The sequence below is a fragment of the Mus musculus genome, chromosome 2 (genome assembly GCF_000001635.26).
Source record: "Mus musculus strain C57BL/6J chromosome 2, GRCm38.p6 C57BL/6J".
NCBI classification, from domain to species: Eukaryota; Metazoa; Chordata; class Mammalia; order Rodentia; family Muridae; genus Mus; species Mus musculus.
In genome coordinates, this window is record NC_000068.7 from 24,892,273 (window position 1) to 24,914,505 (window position 22,233).

The 22,233-nt window shown below is 42.0% G+C and overlaps 1 protein-coding gene across 41 annotated transcripts in view; it reads right to left on the reverse strand.

Annotated features, from left to right (window-relative positions):
• Window positions 1–22,233, reverse strand: part of Ehmt1 (euchromatic histone methyltransferase 1) — a 128,875-nt gene that overhangs the window by 101,504 nt on the left and 5,138 nt on the right. Inside the window, exon 1 of one of the 41 annotated variants that reach the window (XM_017319335.1) lies at window positions 14,908–15,084. The exons of the other annotated variants lie outside the window; for them this stretch is intronic. Coding sequence (XP_017174824.1) covers window positions 14,908–14,913 — 6 coding nt within the window. The 5' untranslated portion in view covers window positions 14,914–15,084. Of the gene's footprint in view, window positions 1–14,907; window positions 15,085–22,233 lie in introns of those variants that run through there. 41 annotated transcript variants of the gene reach the window in all.

Sequence of the window (22,233 nt, forward strand, 5' to 3'; positions counted from 1 at the left end):
AATCTATATAGTTATGGTAGCACAGACTGTAATTCCCACCACCAGAAAAGCTGAGACAGGAGAATCAGTAGTTTGAGACCAACCTGGGCTAAGACTGAGACCCTGCCTCAAACAAAAATCTATGACTGGAATGAGTTCTGACAAGGCAGGTAGGCAAAGAATTTGCTCTTTGACCTATTTAATCCAAACGACTTCAGCCAAGAGTTAGATGAAAATGTAGAGGCCAGAGGTAAACCTTGAGCAACACAACCCAATAAGTATCCACCTTGTTTTTGACACAGGGTCTCATTAATGTGTACAAGAGTGTGAACCCCATTCCCAGCACGCATGCACACAGGCACGTGCACACACACGCAGGCATGCAGACCGCAGAGAGGTATGGTAGGTAGTATAGCAGAACATGGGCAAGCCCCAGGTTTAATTCTCATCACTACACATACAAAACAAGTGAAAGAAGACTAGGCATCATGTGTATCCACATCTTGAAACCTATATAACTCAGCTCGACTCTGAGATCTACTTATTTGCTCCTGCGTTTTAGCCAAACTTCAAAATGAAAACCTATTATAGAGAGGAGAGAATGCCATGTGCCTCATAAATGCATCTGTTTTATGAAAATTAGTACAGACACAGTCCCACTCTACAGGACCCTGCTGAGCTACTGGCCAAGTCAGTGGCATGAGAGAACACAGTGTGGAAGAGACTACTCTAAATATCACAAAGATACAAAAATGTTAGGAGCCTGCTGGGAACATTAACAACCAAAGGAATTCTGAGATCTATCAAGAAATTACTGGTCATTTTACATTTTGCTAGCTGTAAAAACAGAATTGTGATTTGACTTTTTAACTCATTTAGAATGTGCGTGTGCGTGTGTGCGCGCATGTGCATGCCACAGCATGCATGCAAAGGTCAGAAGACAATTTGGGGGAGCCAGTTCTCTTCTTCCAACATGTGGGACTGAATTCAGAACTCAGGTAGTCAGGCTTGACAATGGGTACCTTTACCCACTGAACTACTTCACCAGTGTATTCTTAAGGTTTGTTGTTGGGGTTTGTTGTTGTTGTTGTTTCTTGGTTTTTTTTGGGGGGGGGGGGTCGAGACAAGGTTTCTCTGTGTAGCCTTGGCTGTCCTGGAACTCACTTTGTAGACCAGGCTGGCCTCGAACTCAGAAATCCACCTGCCTCTGCCTCCCGAGTGCTGGGATTAAAGGCGTGCGCCACCACCGCCCGACAAGGTTTGTATTTTTAACACTATATGCTGTCTTAGTCACTGTTCTATTGCTGTGAAGAAGCTCCATGAGCAAGGCAACTCTTGTAAAGGAAATCACTCAATGAGGGCTTGCTTACAGTTTCCTAAGTTTAGTCCATTATCGTCATGGTAGGGAGCATGGTGGTATGCAGACAGGGACTGCAGTAGCAGCTGAGAGCTACACTCTGATCCATAGGCAGAGAGAGACACTGGACCTGGCCTAGACTTTTAATACTTCAAAGCCCAGCCCAAGCGACACATTTCCTCCAACAAGGTCATGCTGTTTAAACAGTGCTATGTCCTGATGACCAAGCATTCAACTCTATGAGCCTATGGGGGCCATTCTTACCTAAGGGACCACATTTTCACTTCAAGGTGAAAATCTCATGACATCTCTGCTATTAGACCCCTGAGTAACAACAGCAACAAAAGAGGAAAGGCCCAAAAGGAAAGAGTAAGTGTAGTATAATAAATACTGCAATCGCCACACAAATTTTCAGTTGTCCATTTCCTACATTATTCAAACCGAATATCATAAACTTTTAATGAAAAACTGGAACTAGGGGCTGGAGATCTGGCTCAGCACTGACTGCTCTTCCAGAGGTCCTGAGTTCAATCCCCAGCAACTACATGGTGGCTCACAACCATCTGTAATAGGGTCCAATACCCTCTTCTGGTGTGTCTGAAGATAGCAATGGTATACTCATACATAAAATAACTAAATAAATAAATCTTTAAAAAACCAAAAACAACTGGAACTAAAACACAAGATATGTAAGTGCCTTCTTTGCACCAAAAAAGAAAATGATAAGCACCAGGTCAGCATGGCTCAGCACTACAAAGTTGCCACCAATGTGACAGATCAAAACCTAAGCTTACAGACAGGCTGTCACCTCAGTCAAATGGAGCAACTAGATAAAATCCAGCACAGAGGGTTATGATGAGGCAACATGACATGCTGCCCATGATCGACAAGCATTCAACAGACATCTGGCACTATTATAAATCAATCTAATTAATTAATACAAAATCCAAAGTGGCACATGCCTTTAATCCCAGCACTCAAGCAGAGGATCTCTGTGAGTTTGAGGCCAGCCTGGTCTACAAAGAGAAGTCCAGGATAGCCAGGGCTACAGAAAGAAACCCTATCTCAAACCCTGACTCTCTACCAAAAAAAAAAAAAAAAAATTTAGAATTTTTTAACATCTGCCATGTGCTAAAACAGAAACCCATCTTACCATCTTATTATTCCCCCAAACCAAATTGTTCAAAACCAAGCCCAGCCTCTGGAATCCAGCCTCACTTAGCACTATGGCCCTCATCATGTATCCGCCAAATGAAAACAATACCTAGACTCTTTGCCGAGACCTGTTCTCTCTCTCTTTTTTTTTTCCATTTTTTATTAGGTATTTAGCTCATTTACATTTCCAATGCTATACCAAAAGTCCCCCATAGCCACCCACCCCCACTGCCCTCTCTTTTTTTTTTTTTAAGATTTATTTATTATTATACGTAAGTACACTGTAACTGTCTTCAGACGTGCCAGAAGAGGGTGTCCGATCTCATTATGGGTGGTTCAGAGCCACCATGTGGTTGCTGGGATTTGAGCAGTCGGTGCCCTTACCCGCTGAGCCATCTCACCAGCCCCAGAGACCTGTTCTCTTAATGTAACTTCTTCACTCTTTTCCTTTTTTTATTTTTCCCCTCGCATTTTGAGAGGGCTTCTCTATTGCTCAGATTGACCTCATACTCTTGGGCTCAAGTGATTCACCTGTTTCAGCTTCACAAATGCTGAAAGACAGGTGCATTCCAGCATGCCTAGCTACTATATCTCCCTCTCTAAAAACAAAAAACCCTTGCAATCCCTGTGTTTACAAGCTACTGATGGAGGACTAGACAGATAGCTCAGCAGAGACCTGAGTTCAATTTCTAGCATTCACATGGAGGGTCACAACTGTCTCAAACTCCAGTCCCAGTCAGTAATTCTGGCACCATCTACTGGCCTCTGCAGATACCAGGCTCACACAAAGCACACAACATATACATGCAATAAAAATGTAAGTTTTTGTTTCCTACAGTATATAAACAGTATGAAGCCCAGGCAAGCAGGCAGAGAGGCATAACTCAGTCAATTCCAATACCAAGGACAATCTTCTCTGGATACTGCGCCCAGAACCCTCACATCCTGACTCTTTTTGTGCCTTTTCCCATGTCCATGCACGTTACTTCCCTCTACCTTTCTTCCCCTAAAAAGCACCTTTGCCCATCCTGCCTTTTCTTCTGCATCCATTCTACTCCCCATCAGCCAACTATAGTATCAACTCTACTTCTCATAACCCTGAACCAGTCTGGGCTGGTACAGCCATACAGTTTATAAAAGGCCTTGGCAGCCATGGGCATAGGGTACTGGGTCTTGGCTACTTGATCAAAACCAAGAACATGTTTGAGGTTCAATCACTGTTCTCTAACTAGCACAGACTCATCGCTCACTCCCATCGAGGCACACAGTCTTCTCTGGTTCCTCCCAATGACCCTCTCCTAGTGATTCACACACAAGACACTTTTACCTGAAAATGTTTTTTCATCCTGCCTGGCAAGAACAACTTTTAAAGCTTCTGAATTCAATAAGAATGGAAATAAAGCAATGAGAACCAAGAAGCACAATGCTGTATGTCCAAGAGAACAGGATAGCCATGGCCGAGAGCAAGTCAGTCCCCATCACCACAATATGATACAATAATCACAAAGATGGACAACAGCAAGTGATGATGTGGGGAAACTAACACCCTTGTTCACTGTTAGCAAGGACAGAAATTGGAGCCATTGATGCACAAAATAGTATGGCAGCTCCTCAAAACAACAAAACCAGACCTGGATCCTTTTTAGTGTGCTCTATCAGAGCAAACTGTAGCACTGCCTGGCCTTTGTGCTCAACAGCCTGCTAGTACTTGGGGCAGGTAGCACAATGGGGAAACTGTACAAATTGGAGGAAAACTGTGGAAAAAATAAGATAAAAAATGTTGACTTAGCATTCCTATAGCTGGCTGAACACAGTAAGAGAAAGAGAGTATAAGTGCGATCTCTGTTAAAGACCCTGCCTAGGACCTAAACTTGGAATCCATGAAAAATTACAACGGCATGAGTTGTGGAATGCTGACTCTGGGCAGAAAGGGATGAGAGAATATAAAACCACAGACACACATACAAGAAAGCTGGGATCAGGTAAAGGGAGGCTTACACTGCTGGGGGAATCTCAGCACGTTTATGAAGTACAGGGCAGGAGGTAGGGGTGAGCTACTCCCAGTAGTTAGCCTCTCTAGATCAGCAGTCTCAGGCTGTAAACATCCCGCAGGAGGAAGTAACAGTTGCTAGTATTTGCACACACTGCCACTTACTCACAATCAGACTCCCAAGAAAAGCTTTGCAATCCCTGTTGACCTTACCTGGGTAAGGCTTTACAATCCATGTGGGGATAAGGTACTAGAATACAGCATGGCTGTGCCTATGTCAACAGTACACAGTCACACAAGACTTCACTCGCTTTCAGGCTTCCTCTGCTTCCTACAGGAAGCATTGCATAGTGAGGAAGAAGAGATCAAGATGAAAGGAACAAATGATATACCCCTCAGGTCCGACTTTTAATAGAGAAGGGGGGAAAACATACATGAGTCAACATATAGATGATGGGCGATCTTAGTAACAGTCTGGTGCATGAGACCATGGCAGTCAAATATGTTTCTGAGTTTCTGAGCTATCTGAGTTGGGAAGGACTTTGAGCAATAAACGGAATACTTTATCTTAGTCACTTGTTCTATTGCTGTCAAAAGACACCATGACTCTTATAAAAGAAAACATTTAATTGGGGGCTTGCTTACAGTTTCAATCCATCATCATCATCATGGCAAGGAGCAAGGAGGTAGAAGCAGACATGGTGCTGGAGAAGTAGCTAAGAGGTCTACCACCCTGATCCACAGACAGCAGGATGAGAGAACAATACTGGACTTAGCTTGAGCTTTAGAAATCACAGAGCCCACCCCCAGTAACACACTTCTTCCAACAAGGTCACACCTCCTAATCCTTTATGAATGGCTTTAAGGCTTGCTCCACAGAAGGGAACCCACACCTGATACAGTAAGCCAGGACAAAACCCAGTGGCTCACATAGTAACAGGCCACAGAAGAAAGGCCACTAATATTGTTTTGTTAAATCAATGTGATAATCCCATCAAACTGCCTTTTAAATGTCTGAGTTTACACCTACTAAACACTGTTTCTGTCAACCTCAATTTGTCATGGAAGGAAATTTCTATGTTTGCAGTAGAAGATAGATGTACTGAAAAGACTCATTTTCATTTTCATTTCACCAAGCGCCTGAAGAGAAGTGTCTGTTGTTGCGATGACCAAAAATAATCAAACATCTATGTTACTGGCTCCAAGACTCAGGGATCATGGAAAAGGCGGCACAAAGATTCTTAACAGCTCGAGTGTTGGTTAGCAATGTGCTCCAAATTGAAACATCCCTTCCTAGAGGAAGGCTAGTTGACTCAGGAAGTAAACAACTCACAAGTCTCAGAAGTCCATTGAAAAGAAGATTTAAAGTCCTCTCTCCACAATGTTACAAAAGCCAAAAGGACTGGAGGAAACTTCAATGGAGAAAACTTCTCTGACTTGTCAAGCTGCCTCCAAGTCATGCAGAGAGCTCCAAGGATGCAGCTTTTGCTGCCTCTAAATAATCCACCCTCCCCTAAGTAACTGTTCACCATATTCCTATAAGTATCTCCAACTAAGTTATTGGCTCGCCAGGCGGTGGTGGTGCACGCCTTTAATCCCAGCACTAGGAAGGCAGAGGCAGGTGGATTTCTGAGTTCGAGGCCAGCCTGGTCTACAAAGTGAGTTCCAGGACAGCCAGGGCTACACAGAGAAACCCTGTCTCGAAAAAAATAAAACAAACAAAAAAAAGAATCTCATGCAAGAGTTCAAGGTCAGACTCACCTCGTACATAGTAAGCTCCAGTCAAGTGTGAGCAAGACTGTCCCTGAAGTGTTTGTTTGTCTGTTTGTTTGTTTAAATAAAGTAATGGACTAGAGAGATAGCTCAGCGGTTAAAAGCACTGACTGCTCTTCCAGAGGTCCTGAGTTCAATTCCCAGCAAGCACATGGTGGCTCACAACCATCTGTAATAGGGTCGATGTCCTCTTCTGGTGTGTACTCAGATACATAAAATAAATAAATATTAAAAGGGGGTGGGGGACTGGCAAGACGGCTCGGCGGCTAAGACTGCTCTTCCAAAGGTCCTGGGTTTGGATGCCAGCAACCCCACATGGTGGTTCGCAACCACCCTTAATAAGATCTGATGCCCTCTCTGGCGCATCTGAAGACAGCTACAGTGTACTTATGTATAATAATAAATCTTTAAAAAAAAAAAAAAAAAGGCGTGCTCCACCATGCCCTACTATGGATTTATTGATTTAATTCACTTGATTTTATTTTTTTAAATCTATGGGTGTCTGTGTACCACATGCACATTATGCAAAACAGAAGCATAGTATCTTCTTACTGTCATTCTTCAGCATTTAAGTATCAAACTAGTGTATTTACATCACATCACATTATATTACATTACATTACACTATACTATACTAAAACATCTCAGAATAGGACATAATTTAGAGACTAGGTTTCACTCTATAGCTCAGACTAGACTCCAATTCACAATACTTCTGGTTGGAGAAAGATATGTGTGCGTGTGTGCGCGCGCACACTCTCGCACACACACAGAGACACACTTAAATTTCAGAGAAGCAGTTGCACAGTCTATGCTATTAGTTCTAAGCCGTGAGACTGAATCCTGATGCGGCTCTTCTTCCCCATACAGTAGGAAATAGCAGCTGCACTGCTCTTGCTGTGGATAAAACATGCCTGAGGCTGAGATGCCCAGAAGGAAAGTCAGAGTAAAGTCTGCTGGAGAAATCTAAAGACAGTTGACTTCCTCTATGTCTTCTGGTGTGGAATGCCTTCTTGATGAATGTGACCCACCAGAGGATACAAGAATGCTAAAAATGATTAACAAACCAAGAAAGATACTGTAATTCCCAAAAATAGTGCATAAAAAAATTAGATGTAAGAAAACTGCAACATTTGCACTGCCCCTGATGTGATGAATAAGGCATGCAACTTAAGCGAGACTGTCCACCATGCCCGTGTAAGGGACAACTTACAATAAAACAAAAATATCCTTCGTGTCAGTCTCCAAATAAGCAGAAATAGTGAGGAGTGGATGAAACGGGGGTTCTAGCTTCCCATTTCTTATAGCTAGGTTGGTAGTAAGGAAGAGAAAGTACAAATTAGATCTATGCTAAACATTCCCTCTTGAAATCCTAAACAATAATAAAGAGAGAAGAAAACAAATAGAAATGACAGTGAAGAAACTCAAGATGGGCGTGATGGCATATGTCTTTAATCTCAGAATTCAAGAGGCAGAGGCAGGCGGATCTCTGTAAATGCAGAGTTCTAGGACAGCCAGAGCTACATAGAGAGACCTATCCAAAAAAAAAAAGGAGAAGTAGTCAGAGTGAGACTGGTGGTTCACTAAGTCATATAGAATTCTGATCACTGAAAAGTTAAGAGCGTTAGTTCAGCAGGGATATCACTACTGATATGGGGCTTTTGTAGCTATACTGAGCCTCATAGTAGGACAAGACCTTCACCAATAGAGAAGGTTCTAGTGAAGGATGCTGCAGTCGCTGAACATCCCATATAAAAACCTGTAAGGGGCTCCTAGTGCCGGGAGGCAGCCAGTCTAGCCAACTGGTGATCTTGATCTAGGTTCAACTAGAGACTCTGCCTCAAAAGAAATTTTTTTGATTAGGTGGAGAGTGATAGAGGAAGATAGCAATGTTGACCTCTTAACCGCTGCATGGTATGTGCACGGATAAAGGTACATTCATACAAGAGTTTGACACATACAACCTTTAATAGCACACTCGCAGCTCATCAAGCATCAACATTTGGTTCCCAAAACCCATGTCAGCAGTTCACAACTGCCTGGAACTCAGGCTGTAGAGGATTCTACATTTTCTACATTTTCTGGCCTCCTCTGGCATTGCACAGGCAACAGACAGATAGACAGACACATACATACATACATACATACATACATAATACATACATACATACACACACACATACACACATACACACACAGGTAGACAGAGAGATACATACTTTTTTTTAAATCTTATCTATTGTAAAGGATTTGTGAAAAGCTGAAGTTGCAAGGGAAGTTTGTGACAGAAAGACAACTGTTGTGTTTAAGAGCATCTATAAAGTTTTAAAGTACAAACAACAGTTCACCAAAGAGGTAGAAGAGATGCAAGCAACCTCCATTGTACTGGCTGTTGTGGAGGAAAGGAATTTTGTGAACTGGCTCAGCCAACTGCTTCTCGCAGGATAGCCACTGGTTATCCGCAGGTGAGGACTGACTAATCAGGGTGACTTATGGCTCTGTACCCTACTACAGATTTACTGGTTTTCTACTAATTGAAGAATATTTGTGGCTGGGTGGGTAATGGGGCCAGGTATGCCCTGGTTCCTAGCAGGACTTATGAGCATCAAAGGCAATGGGCAACAGTGGACAGATATGGAGATAAAATGATAAATGTGAAAAAGACCGAGCTGAGCTTGTCTCGGTAAATATTCTCCCCAAAAGTATGCTATGTGTGTTTCTTCTTCTGGGAAAGTTGCCAGCTCTGATCCCTTTCAACAGCCAGATGCAGCCAATGGAGAGGCTGTGGCAGGCACGAAAAGCGTGTGAGACCCTAAGAGCAAGAAGGAGCACACGCATGACCCTAATTTCACTTCAGCCCTGGCAAGGCAGAGAAACACTAGCTCACTTTCTTTTTCTTTTCTTTTTTAAACTATCCCATTATCTGCTGAATTCCAAGACCAATTGACACTTGCTTGAAATGGACAGCAAAGAGCCTTCACAGATAGTTCCCCACTTTGTTTTTTAAAAAGTTTCACTAACACTAACCACTGAATGTATTACAGACTTAGGAGTGCATCTGAAATACACACAAAAGCATCTAAAGGAGTGAGGATGGGCAATCAGTCCATATGGGGATCAGGAGCCAGGTGACTGTTAAACTGTACACTTTATGGATAGGTAAGGCATAGAAGATAGCTGATGATAAAGAGACTTAGAAAAGCTTACAAAAGCTTGTCCCTCTAAGTGTTAAAACTGGTTAAAAACTTGAAAACACCTCTACAAGCCATAAGGCTACTGAATAAAAATCCAAGTGCTAGGAATAGATTGCATCCCTGAATTATTAGCCAGAGGCCTCAAAGGCTCCACATATCAAACAGGCTATTGCCAATGAGTCAGTCAGTAACATACCAAAACTAGATGATAAGACCCTATTGGGGCCTAAGACAGCACAGGGACGTGAATAAATATTAGGACTGTTGACTGGCTTTTGTAGTCATAAAAGGCACTGTGCAGGCTATTCAGCTATGTGTTAGTGCCATCAGCATACCAAGCGTTATATTCCCAATGAATAATAAAGGCACAACTACTGCGGGTACAATCAACTACTTTCCAGTTGAATTTAAGACCTACTCCAATGGAACCAATGTTTGGAACTGTAATCTAACTCAAAACCTGTGGGTGCTGGGCAGTGATGGCACACACCTTTAATCCCAGCACTCGGGAGTCAGAGGCAAGCAGATTTCTGAGTTCGAGGCCAGCCTGGTCTACAGAGTGAGTGCCAGGACAGCCAGGGCTATACAGAGAAACCCTGTCTCAAAAAACTCAAAACAAAAACAAAAACCTGTGGATGGGGATGCCATAGACCATAAAAAGGGAGCTACTGCTGCTTGTTGTTAAATATGTATAATTAACCTTTCAATTTGCTTTCTAAACATTTATGCTTCCAGGCAGATTACTGCTGCTTTTTGGCCTCAGTAAAGAAAGCTTGTTTTTGCAGTGGGTAGCATTACATTGTGGAAAATTCATAATTTTTCACATAATTTTATACAATTTCAAAATTTGTAACTGGTCAAACCTCTCAAGAATAAGTAAGTAAGAATAAGTAAGCTGGAGCACAGTGAGCCATGCTCAGCCCTGAAAGGAAGAAAATAAGCATTTATCTGTTTCACCCTCTCTGTAGCTCAGCAAATGTCAAGGAAGAGAAAACAGAACGTTAAGAACTAGAAAGGCCTGAGCTTATAGAACATTTTCTTCTTGACATGACCTGGCCATTATTGTCTGGAAATCAGATTACCCATGACACCTTCACAAGACCCAGTCAAATGAACATTTCCTTGTGAAGGGGTGGAGTGTCACCAGATCCCCCACTCCAGATTACAGCCACTCTCCCTCCTGCTTCCTACAGCTTCATGCAGTCCTCCTGAAGCTGCAAAACTTTTTTTTTTTTTTTAAATGCTGGGCAGGGTGTGGTGGTATAGGCCTTTTTTAAAATGCCAGATCTCTGTGAGTTAAAAGAGGCCAGAATGAGTTCCAGGACAGCCAGGACTCTATACAGAAAAACCCTGGGGGTAGCGGGGAGGGGGCGCATGAAGGGGGAGTTTGGGCGTGGCAGTATATATGAATATGAAATTCAGTCCCTGCTTTCCTAGGAAGACACCAACTTGAATCAGCCTAGAAAAAGGCCACCATCTTGTGGTTAAAAAAAGTCAGCGCAAGCTGTACCAAAAAAAAAGGAAAAAGGAAAAAAGACCACAAAAATGTCCGTTTACTCCTTAACCAAAACGTTAAGAAATTCTTTGACCTTCCTAAAGTTCTTACTCTTGCTCATACTAGAAGGGTTTTCATCTTTCCAGAATGATGTTCTGCATTAGGATTGATATGACACAAAAACATAGAGCTCTACATCAAGTTCATCCACATTCTAACACTGATTTTAAAAAGATGTCACTTCCACAAGGAAGGAAGGAAAGGAAGGAAAAGAAAAAGAAAAACAAACAAAAAGCTGTCAGTTCCTTTAAAAATAACATTGGATCTCCTAAAATTGGAGTTGGAAATGTTGTGAGCCACCATGGAGGTTCTAAGACCAGCATGATTCCTAATAGCCAATAATGTGGAATCCACCAATAGATGCAGCTGACTCAACAATGGATTATTGCTTGACCATACAAGAAGACACTGATACACACTACAGTAGCAAAACCAAATCTTAAAAACAGAGGAAAATATGCCACTCACAGAAGACTATAGTTATATAACACCATTTACATGAAATGAGGAAGAAACTCCTAATGGAATGAAGTCTATTTGAAGGATGAAGAAATATTCTATGGCTTCCAGACTAGAAATCCTTGTGTGTAGTAAGTAACTAAAATGCAAATAATGGGTGAATCGTGAGCAGATAAATAGGAGCAGTGTCTAGGAAAAGACGGGAGTGGGAGTGAGGAAGAGCCAAGAAGGGCAACAAGAGGAGAAGGAAACTCCTCCTCTAGAATCCCACTACAAAGCCCAGGCGTCTAGACAACAGCATCTGCTGTTATCGCCAACAGAAGTCCCTTCTTTCTCTGGTCTTCCTTTACATAGCTATCTATTTGTCTCCTAGATAATTCTGCTTCATCAAGGCAAAAAGAGATATACTACAAAAGTCTATAACAGCCTCTTCTGACTTCCTTAGGTATGCAAGTGATCTACAGATATACATGCAAGCAAAACACTCATACACATTAAAAAAAAAAAAGAAAAAAAATCAATCTTTTTTTTTTTAAGTAATCTTGGGAGGCAGAGGCAGGCAAATTTCTGAGTTCGAGGCCAGCCTGGTCTACAAAGTGAGTTCCAGGACAGCCAGGGCTACACAGAGAAACCCTGTCTCGGAAAACCAAAAAAAAAAAAAGTAGTCTACTGGCCAGGCAGTGGCAGTGGCAGTGGCAGTGGCAGTGCACACCTTTAATCTCAGCACTTGTGAGGCAGGAACAGGTGGATCTCTGTGGGTTCCAGCCCAGCCTGGCCTACAAAGCAAGTTCCAAGACAGCTATACTGTTATACAGAGAGACCCTATCTCAAAAAAAAATAAACAAAAACAAACAAAAATAAATAAACTACATAAATAAATAAAGCGACCTATCCCTAAAGGCAAAAATAATTTATGTAAGTTCTTTTTTCTCAATTCTTAAAACTAATTAAGCTACATGATAAATGGAATTAAATTCCTAGATTTCAAACAGCAACATCCAGACCATGACACAGCCACCACATATTTTTCCTGCCCTGCATAGTTCACTAGGAGGCAAAGACAGGCAGATCTCAAGGCCAGCCTGGGCTATCTCAAAAGATCCAGGAAAGCAAAGGCTACATATAAAGGGGAGGGGGAAGGAGGAGAGGAAGGGAGAGGGGGAGGAGAGAGAAGTAAAAGGAAAACATTCGCCTATGCTACATAGCCTATCTATCCTACTTCCCCATGAACCCAGCCAAGACCTCCAAGCTACACCTTCGTACCTGCCAAGACATCCTTTTCAAGCACTCCACCCTACAGACCTCCCTTGGAGACAGGGAGAACAGAACCAACCAGATGCATGGGGTACAGCTTCAGTATGCTCAGGGAAATGGTTTCCCCAAGAAGCATGCTCTTGACTCAGAAAAAAGTAAAATGCTTAATTCCTTACTGCTTATATAATTAACATAAATTTTATACATTAAATTTTATATCACAGATTTTTTTTTAAAAAAAAGATCCTGGCGCTGGGTGGTGGTGGTGCACGCCTTTAGTCCCAGCATTTCAAAGACAGAGGCAGGCGGATTTCTGAGTTCGAGGCCAGCCTGGTTTACAAAGTGAGTTCCAGGACAGCTGGGGCTACACAGAGAAACCCTGTCTCAGGGGAAAAAAAAAAAAAAAAAAAAAGACCCTGGCACCAGCACATTTGCATGTCCGGTTGGATTGTCTTTCTGGGGACCACCACTCAGACAGACACTTTTGCGTGCACTGCATCGTCATCACCGCTGCTTGAGACGCTTGAGTGAAGCTTACCAGTGCCTCCCCCATTTCTTTCCAAGGGCAGGCACAAAGAAATCATCCCTATTGTTCCTGCATTCTCATTACTGTGCTGTGAGCTGCATTTCCTCAGAACTGGGAATGGTTATTACCCACTTACCCTCCCCCACCCTTTTGTTCCAAGAACATGCTCAGAAACAGATTATCAACCAATCTGTCTAATCTGCCATTTGCAATAAATCATTAAATAATGAAAACACAGTTCCTGTTGGATCTCTTTCCAAAACAGTGTCCTGCACTTTTTCTATGCAATCACTTTAAAAAGCCACATGTGCTCTGTTGCCTTAGGTTTCTACATTTCTTTACATTACAAGGAAAATGGAATCAACCAGACAGACAGGGCAAGGAAAAATGAAAACGTTGACTAAATGGACTCTGTGTGTGCTGTTCTTAAAGTTCCTGTAAGCAGAGCAGGGAGATCTCCCCTTCTACCCATCCAGCCCAGATTTCTATCTAGTCCCTGGAGTCCAGCCCCTGAACTGGCTCATCAGGAAGTCTGCCTTAGTCACTAACGCCAAGATTATCCTTGGGGTTGGGAAGGGGAAGAAAACAAGAGTCACAGTTAGCAACAGGATTTGAGTACAAACTATAGCTTTTTAAAGAAGGGAATAAGTACTGATTCATCATTAGCAAAGGTGAAAAGGCCATAGCCAGTTGGTGGTGGCACAAACCTTTATTTAATACCTGCACTCTGGAGGCAGAGGGAGGTAGATCTGTGAGTTTGAGGCAAACCTGATCTACAGAGAGAGTTCCAGGACAGCCAGGACAGAGAAACCAAAATGAAGAGGAGGGAGAGGAAGAGAGGGGGAAGAGGAGGAAGAAGGAGGAGGAGAAGGGAGAAGAGGAGGAGGAGGAAGAGCAAATAAAAAGCTATGAGCTTCTTCCTGACAGAGAAAACGTAAGCATTTACGTGTAAATTAATTTCAAGTGTTCTTCAAAATTAGGGGAACCTCTCACTCTTTTAGGAAAATGCACACATCAAGTGGCCAGACATCGTAATTGGGCTATTTGGGTAAAGAAAGAGCAAGAGGGACAAAAAAGGTGACCCTCACAATTACAACAAACATCCCTGCTTTTCTGGCTCTAGTTACAACCAAGAATCTCTGGATCAAGGAGGACTAAACAAAGAAGAAAGGTTGGTTCCATGCACCAACTATCAACCCCTATCAACCACGTGTACCTCTAGCAACCTCTTTTTTGTCTAAGTACAGCTGTTTTCTGTGGCTAAATGCAGAGAAATTACAACTCTGCAATTCCACTATGCCTTCCTGCAAAGCTTCATTCTCACTGGGCATGCCCAAACTCTGTCCTATGTCTTAATTCTTTGGAATGAAATGAAAGATACCCAAGAAGCTACTCTAGGGCATCTTAGGTCTCCCCAGGCTAACCACGACTTACAGATTTTGAGTTTCATCAAAAAGTCTATTTCCCCCAAAACTGGAGAAAGATCTCAACATAGAATCCACCAATGAGTTAAGCTCAGCCCACAAAACAATCACATCCCAGGGACTCAGGACAGCTTTGTTCCAAAAAATAAAAAATAAATCAATAAAACTAAAAATCAGACCAGGAATCTGAGGACAAATCTAATAAAAGAAAAGGTAACTCCCACCCGACACAGGAACTTGCCTTCATGCAGGAGGCTCCAAGTCAGAGGCCAACGGAGCAGCAGATGCAAGAGCAGCCAGGCCCAGCTCCAGGATACTGCAGGTAGTTTAGACAGACAGCTGCCACCCTATGCTCAAGCATCTTCCACATCAACCGCAGTCTTAGCCACAGAGGGAGAGAGACCCTGTCTCAGGGATTAAACAAACTCTTTTTTTTTTTTTTTTTTTTTTGGCTTTTCCGAGACAGGGTTTCTCTGTGTAGCCCTGGCTGTCCTGGAACTCACTTTGTAGACCAGGCTGGCCTCGAACTCAGAAATCCGCCTGCCTCTGCCTCCCGAGTGCTGGGATTAAAGGCGTGTGCCACCACTGCCCAGCTACAAAACAACTCTTAATACAACTATCTGAAGCTGTTTTGTTTTAAATTAAGAAATATTTTTAAAACAGTACAATCAAGTTTTATACAACCTAAAAAACCTTCTATGTAAATACAATCAATCCTGTCACCCACACACATGCACTTAGGGACTATCATCCCAGAGCAGCTACATGACGTCTAATAGAAGACTGCCATCTGTCCCTATCACAGCTTAATCCAACCCAGTGACCTGAGCCAGGATGAAAGGGTTAAGACAACAGATTATTTAAAAAAAAAAAAAAAAACAATTCGAGTGATTCCCCTTTAATACAGAGCACATGTTTAATAGTGTGAAAATCATAATATAACTGATTCATTTTAAGTTAATAAAACAAGATCACTTACACACCTACCTGCTACCCACATAGAAAACAGAGAAAAACCCTATCTGTAGCTCCTCTAGTAAAATAGACAAAGTACCAAAAAAAAAAAAAAAACCTGAAAAAAAATTAATTCATATGGCAAATAAAAATTAATGAGCAGGGGTTAGACAGATAGCTCAAAAATTAAGAGCACTTGGTCTTACAGAGGACCTAGGTTGAAATCCCAGCACCTATATGGCAGCTAACAACCATCTGTAACTCTAGCAACAGGGGATGTAGTACTCTACTCTAGATTCTTCAGGCACCAGGTATGCACACAGTATACATACATATATGCAAGCAAAATATTCATACACATTTAAAAAGTTAAAAAATCAGCTGGAGAGTTGGCTCAGCAGTTAAGAGCACTGACTGCTCTTCCAAAGGTCCTGGGTTCAAATCCCAGAAACCACATGGTGGCTCACAACCATCCATAATAGATCTGATGCCCTCTTCTGGGGTTTCTGAAGACAGCTACAGTGTACATATAAGAAATAAATCTTTTTTAAAAATTAAATAAATAAATCTAATTAAAATACAAATGAATGAGCAACTGAAAATACATGTAAATCAAAGAAGACACCATTTTTTACATACTAGAATATTTTAATTATGAAAGCACAAAATAATGTAAAATAAACATGTCTGCTTGGCACTGGTGCAAGTCTTTAATATCAGCACTTGGGAGACAGAGGCAGGCGGATATCCGAGTTCGAGGCCAGCCTGGTCTACAGAGTGAGTTCCAAGACAGCCAGGGCTACACAGAGAAACCCTGTCTCAGAAAACCAAACAAATAAAATAAAAAAGTCAAAGCACCCCTGTGTGCTCAGCTCATTGCATTTCATGTTTTGGGTTTTTTGGTTTTGTTTTTTGTTATGCTAGGCAAGTGTTCTACACTGAACTACATTCCCAGCTCTCTACTTCATTTCCCAAGTACAATATACAACCCCATCTGACTTGAGGTCTCAGTGTGCACTTAGGTCTCTTGGTCTGAGCAGCTCTGTACAACTCCCTACCTGACCTTAACCTAGCTAACTTCTTCATAAAAATGGCAGGCGAAAGCTAGGCAATGGTGGCATACACCTTTAATCCCAGCACTTGGGGGACAGAAGAGGCAGATTTCTGTAAATTGAAGCTAGCCTGGTCTACAGAGCAAGTTCCAGAACAGCCAGAACTAAACAAAGAAACCTTGTCACAAAATAAAACACAACAACAAAAAAAAGAATGCTTAGATGTGTATACCCTCAACCTCTATTAAAACTGATCTCACTAGGCATGGATCTCTGTAGCTTCTAAAAGAACCTGGACAACATAGACCCTATTTCCAGAAACCAAAAAGTAAGTTAGGATCACTTTAGGATCCCCATAGAGGCATCTGGGAGGTTCACTGTATCTCTTTGTTCCTCTTCCCAATGTGGCCACTTTAAATAAATCTTTTTCAGTCTCCCATTTTTAATTTGGCTCTTCAATAAGCTTGCTAAAGGTGAGTGGCCAGACAGAACTTGGAGCACATATTATGACATTTTTTTCAAGAAACCAGGTGGCGCAGTGGTGGCACACGCCTTTAATCCCAGCACTTGGGAAGCAGAGGCAGGCAGATTTCTGAGTTCGAGGCCAGCCTGGTCTACAAAGTGAGTTCCAGAACAGCCAGGGCTACACAGAGAAACCCTGTCTCAAAAAACCAAAAAAAAAAAAAAAAAAAAAAAAAAAAAAAAGACAGGGTCTTGTTAGCCTGATTCCCAAGTGCTGAGATTGAAGTCATGCACCACCACTGAAACTAAGGAATATCTTTTAAGATGCACAGTAAGTATTGGCAACTTGTCAAAAGAACTAGTAAGAATGGTTACTAGACAGAAGGAAGGTATACATACACCGTGTGCAAGCAGTGCTATGGAGTCCAACAGAGGATGTCAGATCCTCTAGACCTGGAGTTATAGTGGTTGTAAGCCACCATGGGAACTGAACCTCGGTCTTCAAGAAGAGCAGCGTGTGCTTTTAACCACTGAACTGTCTCTCCAGCCCATGATTTTTTAATTTTGAGCCACTTATTTGAAAAACTAATTTTAAGCTTAATAGTGGCACAACACTTAGGAGGCAGAGACAGGCAGATCTCTGTGAAGTGGAGGCCAGCTTGATCTACATAGTGAGCACCAGGATAGCCAAAGATACACAGAAAAACCCTGACTAAAAAAACTAAAACTAAACTTCAGCACCTGTATTTTGATTCAGTCCCTGCCCCCCTGCATTTCTAGCCCAAGCCTACTACCCACTCCCTGCTTTGACTACCTGTTCTCCACAGAGAAACCAGAAAGATCTTCCTAAAATGTCACTACTGTCCCTTTCAATGACATAGCTTTGTAGTTCCTCCATGGCCTCTGTTCCTGCCCTGACTTTCTTCAATGACTATAATGTGTAAGTGTAAGTGAATTAGGCCATCTCATCCCCAAGTTGATTATGGGCATGTGTTTCATCACAGCAATAGAAGCCTAAGACACAGGCCAAAGCTACAGATAATACCCTACCTCATAATTTTTTTTAAATTTAAAAAAAAAAAAAAAAAGGCTAAGAGCAATTAAGAGCACTTACTGCTCTTGCAGAGGACTGCCATTCAGTCCCAAGCACCCAAGCTGAACAGCCAACAACTACTTGTAACCCCTGGGGATCTGACACCCTTTTCTAACCACTACAGGCAACTTGCATTTATGTGCATATTGTCACACAGAGACATTACATAAAGAGGAAGTGACTGAATGGCTCAGTGATTAAAAGCAACTACAGCTTTTGCAGAGGACTGGATTCGGAGGCCAGCACCCACGTGGCAGCTAACAACTACCTGTTACTCCAGTTCCAGAGGACCCAACACCATGCAAGTACATAGTGCACGCACGCACACATAAACATTAAAAAATAAGATAAGGCCAGGCAATGGTGGCACATGCCTTTAATCCCAGCACTTGGAAGGCAGACAGGTGATTTCTGAGTTCAAGGCCAGCCTGGTCTACAGAGTGAGTTCCAGGACAGCCAGGACTTCACAGAGAAACCCTGTCTCGAAAAAACAAAAAAAGAAAAAGAAAAAAAACTAAATAAATCATTTTTTTTTTCAAGACAGGGCTCTCGGTGTAACCCCGGCTATAGTGGAACTCACTCCGTAGACCAGGGTGGCCTCAAACTTCAAGATCCCCCTGTCTCTGCCTCCAGAGTATTGGGATTAAAGGAGTGCACCACCACAACCTGGTAACAAGTCAATTTTTAAAAAGTAATACTCAAACTAGAGATGGAGTTTAGTTAAATAGAGCACTTGCCTACCATACACCAGCCCCCAGGCTTGATCCCTAGCACCACACAAAACCTGTCCTGGTAGAGTACATCTATGATCCAAGCACTCAAGAGGTGGAGACAGTTTCATAAATTCACCGTCATCATGGAATTGTAGATCAACCTGTATTACATGAGACCCTGTGTTGTGAGTGACTGTCCTCTGAGCAACTGACATCTTGGGGCATTCAGTTATGCCCTGGCAAAAGATCAATTGGGTTTGTTGATGGTCCTCCGAATAGGAAGGTAAAGAGGGATACCAGATTCTCACACAATTCTCTTAATTACATGTGTCATGGGGGAGGGATAGAGAATTTGCACAGGTGGGAGAAGACTAAAGCAAAGGTCCTCAACATCTAAGCAGCTATGTAAAAACCTTCATCCCTGCTGGGTAAAAGGCTCTATCCTGGCCTATTAAGATAGACAGTAACCACAGCCCTGTAAGGAAACCCAATAAAAACTTATTGGTTCACTAGACTAAATACTGGCAGAACCATGTCTCAGTTTGTTGTTGGGACCTTTGGAAATTTGAATATTGTTCATGTATCCTCCTGAGTACTTTGTACCCAAAGAGCATTAGGGAACCAGGAATGCTAACACAGAGACTGCTCCTCAAAAAAATTTTTAATTTTTTAAATTTAAAAAAATTTTAAGATTTTTTTAAAATTTATTTATTATATGTAAGTACACTGTAGCTTTCTTCAGACACTCCAGAAGAGGGCGTCAGATCTTGTTACAGATGGTTGTGAGCCATCATATGGTTTCTGGGATTTGAACTCAGGACCTTAGGAAGAGCAGTCAGTGCTCTTAACCACTGAGCCATCTCTCCAGCCCCTTAAGATTTAAAAAAAAAAAAAATTAAAAATCCACAAAACTGTTTTCCTGCTAAAAGGCTGGGAGTAGACATTGTTAAGGACCTAGGGTCTTTTTGCTGTCTGTATAGGCAGACCTCGCCCAGGCCTCCCTAGGCCTTTCTCTTTAGCTGCACTAATAGACCCATCCCTGGGGGAAGATATCACTTGTACTTTATAGCCTGCGGATCTCTATCCTATCCCAGTCAGAGACCACTGGACTCTATCTACACCCTTTAGCTACAGAACCCATCCTCTGGGTCCCGTGGACTTTGTAAAGGAGTTTCTAAGTAGTCACACCTCAGGCTTTATTATGCACCTGGAAAGGGAATGATTGTTCTATTGTGTTTTAAACAAGTTGGCAATAAACCGCCTGGCATTAGACTCCCCAAGTCAGATCCAGGTTGATGAAGTCAATCTCACCTATTTTCAGTTTGCTTCCCTACCTGGATACCTGCAGGGCCCCTTTTACTCCTAGAAAAGAATTTTAGCAAAACCCTGTCTCACAAAAAATGTAATACAATAAAAAGTCAGGTGCATGCAGTGGTATATGCATTCAGAAGGCAGAAACAAATGTTAAGTACTACAAATTTAAGAGTAGCTTGATCTAAATAGCAACTTGTAGGCTGGGTGGGGAGCTATAGTCAAACCACCCCAACACCATCACTTCCCCAAAATCCTCAAAATATGACTTACAAGCAGAGTAAAACAAATTGCTATAATATGCAGAGGCAGAAGTAGATCAGGGTGCTAGCTTCCACTCTGGCAATGACACTCCAACAATGGAAGTATCCACAGATGCTCTACAATGTTAGAGCTGAAGGACATCATCTCTGCTGGACAGTTAAGCCACTAAGCACTCCTATCACAAACCATCCAGTCACACTCTCACACATAAATAAATTTGAAAAAGTTCTTCTTTATTTAATTATTTATTTTGGGGTTTTTTTTTTTCTTTTTTTTTTTCTTTTTTTGGTTTTTCGAGACAGGGTTTCTCTGTGTAGCCCTGGCTGTCCTGGAACTCACTGTAGACCAGGCTGGCCTCGAACTCAGAAATCCGCCTGCCTCTGCTTCCCAAGTACTGAGATTAAAGGCATGCGCCACCTCTACTCAACCTTTTCTTTTTAATTTATTTTTATTTTCTGTGCATTGGTGTTTTAGCCTACATGTATGTCTGTGTGAGGTTGTCAGATCTTGGAGTTATAAACAGTTGTGAGCTGTCATGTAGTGGTGGGAATTAAACCCAGGTCCTCTGGAAGAGCAGTCAGTGCTCTTAACTGCCTAGCCATCTCTCCAGCCTGTAAAAAAAAAAAAATTTAAGGACACTCATTATAGCATTATTAGTAAAGATAAAAAATAAATTATAATAAGCTTAAAAGCCATACACATAAGCTTTTACACACTGTTATGTTTTAAAGGGTAAAGTATATCTGTGTTAAAACAAATCAAAATATTACACAGGCAGTGGTGGTGCATGCCTTTAACCCCAGTACTCAGGAGGCAGAGTCAGGTGAGTACACCTACACACAAATATACACACAAGTAAATCTTTTTTTTTTTTTTTTTTTTTTTTTTTTTTTAAAGATTTATTTATTTATTATATGTAAGTACACTGTAGCTGTCTTCAGACATTCCAGAAGAGGGAGTCAGATCTCATTACAGATGGTTGTGAGCCACCATGTGGTTGCTGGGATTTGAACTCTGGACCTTCGGAAGAGCAGTCGGGTGCTCTTACCCACTGAGCCATCTCACCAGCCCCCAAGTAAATCTTTTTAAGTTACAGAACAAACCAGGTGTGTTGGCCCATGCCTCAAGTGGATCTAAGAGTTCACGGTCAGCCCAGTCTACACAGTCTAGGGCTATAGAGACCCTATCTCAAAAAAACAAAAACATGCAAGACTTGTTTTCAGTAAATAAAATTGGATTCAATTCCAGCACATGGAAACTGAGTTCAACTATAAAATGAATTCAAGGACAGTCTATGCTATGCTGGCTCAAAAATAATGATGATAAAAAAATAAACAAAATTAAAAATTAAAAAGCCAGGCATTAGCTGAGCGGTGGTGGCGCACACCTTTAATCCCAGTACTCGGGAGGCAGAGGCAGGCGGATTTCTGAGTTCGAGGCCAGCCTGGTCTACAAAGTTCCAGGACAGCCAGTGATAAGCAGAAAAACCCTGCATCAAGGGAAAAAATAATAGTAATGACTTAAAAATTAAATGGAGTCTGGGTCTAGAGTTGAGTGGCAGAGGAAATGCCTGCATCAGGAGAGCCTGTAACCCTAGGTTTGCTCTCTCTAGAGTAGGGGTAAGGGGTGTCAAACTACAACAATAGAGTCATAACTTTCAGAAGGCCAGGATGCAGCTCAGCAGTAGGTAGAGTTCTTGCTAAGCATTTGGGACATTT